This window comes from Actinia tenebrosa, unplaced genomic scaffold, assembly GCF_029948245.1.
Source record: "Actinia tenebrosa isolate PJP-AT-01 unplaced genomic scaffold, QUT_ActTen_1.0 PGA_scaffold1__47_contigs__length_23844297, whole genome shotgun sequence".
NCBI classification, from domain to species: domain Eukaryota; kingdom Metazoa; phylum Cnidaria; class Anthozoa; order Actiniaria; family Actiniidae; genus Actinia; species Actinia tenebrosa.
Window position 1 is genome coordinate 7,980,445 of NW_028292578.1, and position 5,235 is coordinate 7,985,679.

Sequence of the window (5,235 nt, forward strand, 5' to 3'; positions counted from 1 at the left end):
TCGTGCGGATTGCACGGCCATTATTACTGGGATGCCTGTGGAAGCCCAGTCATATGAGCTTACTTTATTTGGTGTCCTTTTGAATTTTTTGATAATTGTAAAACTCGCTAATTTATATTTTATACTCACTATTTTATATTCTATTATTTTAAAAATCAAAAAAGAAAAGCGAAAAAAGGAGCAAAAGCGTGAGTAGGTATAATGTTTAGGTCACCCATCCAAGTGCTAACCCTTCTCAGGCGAGCTTGACTCAGTATCTTGACGACAACGATTTATCCACTGGACCACGGTTCCAGGTGAATCAGCATAACAATAGCCGTGAAAACAGTGCACCGAATAGACTAGAATTTTTAACAGTATTTTTTCAACCGATTCCGTGCGTGGCAGAGATGCAAGGGATTAGCCGATATGGTCTGGGGGCCGGCTGGTCTCTCCCCTGATGCTTCGGCTAGAACATTTTCTTGCGTAATTCGTACACCCAAGGGCAGAAGGATTTAATCGCCGTCAGGTCCGAAGTCCATACGCCGCCTCAGCTCTGCGGATGTCTCGGGGGTATGGCAAAGTAGAATCGATTATATATAGTTTTTCTTTTGGTGGGTTCGAATCCCATATTATCCACATAAAATTTGTCTTTTTTTTATATACATTTTTTTATTAGATTTAAATCTCCGACAATTGACGTAATCCGTTTAAGTGAAATTTTATTCATTCCTAGTCGGTTGCTTATAAGCCTGTATAAGTTCGATCAGACGTTATCAGTCATATAAGCAATATCGATCCGTAAAAGTAGACCTATGCTTTCCTATCTTTCCTGGCAAAGTTTACTGACAAGAACATTTACTGCACTTGGATCATCATAGTCTATGCCCACAAAGAACTAGTGGATGGTGCCGTGAAGACTTCTGGGTACTATTGCACTATTTTGGTGATTCTGACTGAGAACATTTGGATATTTGATCTTGTTGCGTCATGGCGCAAGATCAAATTCACAAGTAGTGTGACATGCATAACGCAAAACTGTTTATTTCGTGGTCTAAAAAAGGGCAGAACCTGCAAATATTTTAATGTCATGTAGAGAACACCTTAACAGAGAAGATCGTCTTAAACAAGTTAAACGAAATCATTCTTTTCTTTGAAATATTCCATTATCTTTTGACTAACGTTGCAACGAGGTATCTTGCGCTTCTATTGGTTTAGTAAGAAATCCTGTAAGCCACAAGACCGCGAATTTTATTATTACGTACATTAGTCTTCATTACTTCTGTCAAATGTCGGTCCTGAATCGTTCGGCTTTAATTGATCAATTTAGGAGTAAACCGCCTTCATGATTATAAGATCAACAGAAAAAAACAAGATCCAAACACCTGGAGTTTGTCTAGTTTTGATCAAATACACTATAATTTTGAAGTGGGAAAATGGCTAAGTTTCTTAAATTAAGGTTTTCAACGAGTTTTAAGCTCCTCACAGCTGTGTTCAGTATCAGGAAAATCCACGGGAAATCTATCCTTTTCTTTTTCAGGGACTTTCATAAAGTTGGAATGATAATGTTTCTCAAGTTGACTTCGCCAATTTTTTGGCACTGGAAACAAAAACCCTTCAAATTCCATCTGTTTTAAAGGAAAAATTTCTGGATCTTTAGTATCTTGAACAAAAATATCAATCATCATTCCATCATGCCAAGCACAACCATATTGCATACAATACTTATAACAACTTTTTGTGTCTCTTAGTCGAGGGTTCCAACTTCGTCTATAAATTCCAACAACGTCGTGAGAATAGCGTGATGCCTCTACAGGATTTGATGGTCTAAGGGAAGGGTCAGAAATAGAATTTTGAAAGAAAATATCTTCCGGTAAATCCTTGGCAGCAGATTGAAAGAACTTGATGTAATCTCGTAAGGTGATTTCCACGTCGTTATCGGTATCCCAAGGAATATTACCTTTATGTCTTGCAGCTCCAAGGAGAGTTCCACCAGTTAACCAGTATGAAATATTATGCTTCTTGCAAACTAAGTCAAAGATCCTTAACATTCTAGTGGTGATAAGCTGTCCTTGCCTGTGTGGATTGTTGGCTTTAAGACGAATGTCTGGACAATGAAACGTAGAATTGTCGAACATTCTACACTCCCCTCCTAACTGAGTATAGCTTTTTGGGCACATTTCACCATATTTGAAAGGTAGATGACAATAACTCGAATAATTGCCATCAAAACCGCGTCTTATGTCAACATTTTCAATGGCGATTTGGCTTTTATGAATAGGATTTTTTCCAAGAAGGCTCGATAGCTCACCTTCAATGGTTGTTTTGTTAAGTTTTTCAAAATTCCTATCCCCAAAAACAGCTTTATTAATAAGAGCTCCTTCTTCATGACCAAGCTTCAGAGGCGCCGAGCGTTTTGATGAACTTTTCAGTCGAGCTTCTACTGAGAACGAATTTAAATAATTCTCTCTTATTTTGCCCATGAATTCCACCTTGGTTCTCTTCTCTGCTGAATAAAGTTTATCATCGTTTCTTTTCGTTTGGTTGGAAAGAGATTTGACGCCATATAATTTCTTCGGCTGATCTTGAGATTTTACGCGGGAGTTAGAAAATCGATGGACGTTTTGTCTCGCTATGAATGAAAACTTCACAGTCTTTGGAATAGATTTAAATGAAATACCAAAGAAGACTGTAGCATAGAGTACCACAATTGCAAGGAGGATGAGTATGAATACTTTTCGTCTCCTTAACATGTTTAAAGCTTCTAAACTTTCAACAAGCTTTAAAACATTTCTTTAGCTGTCACAGAATGACTGTCTTGTACACAGGGAACCCACTATAGGTAGAACGGAAGCCCTGGAGGGACATTTCAGACTTCAGACTTAGGATATTTCAGACTTCGGACTTCGAATATTTCAATTGAACAAGTTGAACTGGTACTGAACTGGTACAGGTTTAGCTTTCTAGAAGAGTGCAAAGCCTGGACATTGAGTCCCGTTCCTCTTGGTCAGCACGACAACGCGCTTTTCACACGAATCCCAGGCAAAGCAATTTCAATATTTGAAATTTACTTATTATAATGAGAATTATATTAGGAAAATATAATCAGAAATTTGAAGTTTCAACTCTGAAGTCTGAAATTTAGGCTTCAACTCTGAAGTGTGACACTGAACTCTGACACACAATTAGGCTTCAACTCTGAAGCCTGAAATCATAAATCAATGAATGACAGTGAAGTCATTGGAACCTGGATGTAACCGCATAAAATTGAATGATTCATATTCGACCAGAATTCGAAACTCGAAAATGTAAACATAAGGCTGGACAGCGCTGGCTGAAGTCCGGAGTCTGAAATATGCTAAGTCTGAAGTCTGAAGTCTGAAATGTCCCTCCAGGGCTTCCGTTATACGCTACGGAATGAACATACAATACAAACACTACATTTCTGTAATACCTTGAACTAATAAAATAAACTAAAATAAACAAATAAACGAAATAAATAAAGTAAAATAAATCAAAATAAAATTTTGACATTTCTTTTTTCTTTTTTTTTTTTTTTTTTCTTTTGCCTATCTGCAAACGCTATAACGCGCGCCTGAGGGGATTTTTCCCAAATGATGGGATAAAACTAGAAACTTTACAGGATTAATATAAACCTAACTCAGCTCTAAACCGTTATTATTTCTATCATTTAGGTCTCTATCACGGTGTTTATCTTATTGTTCCAGGATTTCATAATCTTTTTGAATTTGCATGAGTTTTATTAGAGATTCGATAGGTACTAGTAGAGGGTGATCATTGATTGACAACCTAAATTTAAATGAAAATGACCAATACTTGGTGCACATAAAGTTCCAGAAATGAACATTATTTCTGTTTACTAGATAGTGTTATGGGTTTTTTGGGTTTTCAGGGGTGCTTAATGTTGTCATAGCAACGGCAGTTAATAGAATCATTGCCATCAAAACCGCGTCTTATGTCAACATTTTCAATGGCGATTTGGTTTTTATGAATACGATTTTCTCCAAAAAGGCTCGATAGTTCACTTTTAAATTCCTATCACCAAAAATAGCTTTATTAATAAAAGCTCCTTCGTCATGACCAAGATTAAGCTTCATCGGCGCCGAGTGTTTTGATGAACTTTTCAGTCGAGCTTCTACTGAAAAATTGAAATCATTCTCTCTTATTTTTGTTGAATAAAGTTCATCGTTTCTTTTCGTTTCGTTGGAAAGAGATTTGACGCCATATTTCTTCGGGCTGATCTTCGGATGGTCGATTTGGAATTCCGAAGGCTGAGAGAAGTGTCTGTCTGTCATGAAGGCCCGATGGCGGGTTAATATATGCATACGCGGTGCATCATGGGATCTCATTGTCATGTGTGTTTGTTTTATTATGAGCAGCGTTATATGCCAAAAATTAAATTCTCTCAAAAGACACGGCGGCTATATTGGATGATATATACATATCAAAAGAATCATTTTCAGTAAATTTATCTAAGATGGCGGCTATGACGTCATGTGCAAACGAAGAATGTTTCTTCTCATGCTCCAGTCTCAAGATCAACCAAGATAAAGTCCAAGATAAACAGAGATTTGTCGATCTACCAACATTCTGAAATTTTAGCGAGTTTATTATTTTTGATGCATCGGACGGTAACGCCTTATGAAATAAAAACTTTTGCTGAAGGTTGCCGTTGACAACATCAAAAAAATCTTCCAATTTTATAAGAGTAGTCTTTTTAAAAAAAACTCCATATCCTCTATACATTCCCTGCTCGGTCATGTTCAGGAGCTTAATGGACCTAAGCCAGAGCTTGTTCACAAGAGCAACGCAAACGCAAGCAAATTTACTTGTGAACGACAGTATACGCAAAGGCAACACCAAAATCAAAACAAACACTCCTGCACTGTGCGTATTGTTATAGTCATAGCACATGACCACGAATCTCTAGCACGATGCATGATGGGAAACCGAGTACTTACGCTTTCGGCCGACAATTTTTCCTTCGACATTTTGTATAGAAATGTAAGTATTTCAACAGACAAAAACGACAAAGTATCTTTTTTCTTATAGTTCCTTCGATTTCCCTTTTCCATGTTTTCAGTACTCGGTTTCCCGAGTGCTTTGTGAGCTTTGATACACATTACTTGCGCGCGCTTGCGTTTGCGTAGCTTGTGTGAACGATTTCAGATAAGCTGGAAAGTCCCAACCCTCATCTTCTTCGAAATTATAATAAGTTGAGAACAACACAATGCA

General features: G+C 37.3%; 1 protein-coding gene across 1 annotated transcript; it reads right to left on the minus strand.

Annotated features, from left to right (window-relative positions):
- Positions 1 to 684: 684 nt before the first annotated feature.
- On the minus strand, positions 685 to 2,753 carry LOC116287284 (uncharacterized). The gene has a single exon (XM_031693949.2). It carries the CDS (start codon positions 2,730 to 2,732, stop codon positions 1,443 to 1,445), a length of 1,290 nt encoding a protein of 429 aa, XP_031549809.2. The 5' UTR covers positions 2,733 to 2,753; the 3' UTR covers positions 685 to 1,442.
- Positions 2,754 to 5,235: the final 2,482 nt, after the last annotated feature.

Bases quoted from the DNA above. Each gene is read 5' to 3' on its own strand.
- LOC116287284 (XM_031693949.2), bottom strand. From the start codon at position 2,732: ATGTTAAGGAGACGAAAAGTATTCATACTCATCCTCCTTGCAATTGTG.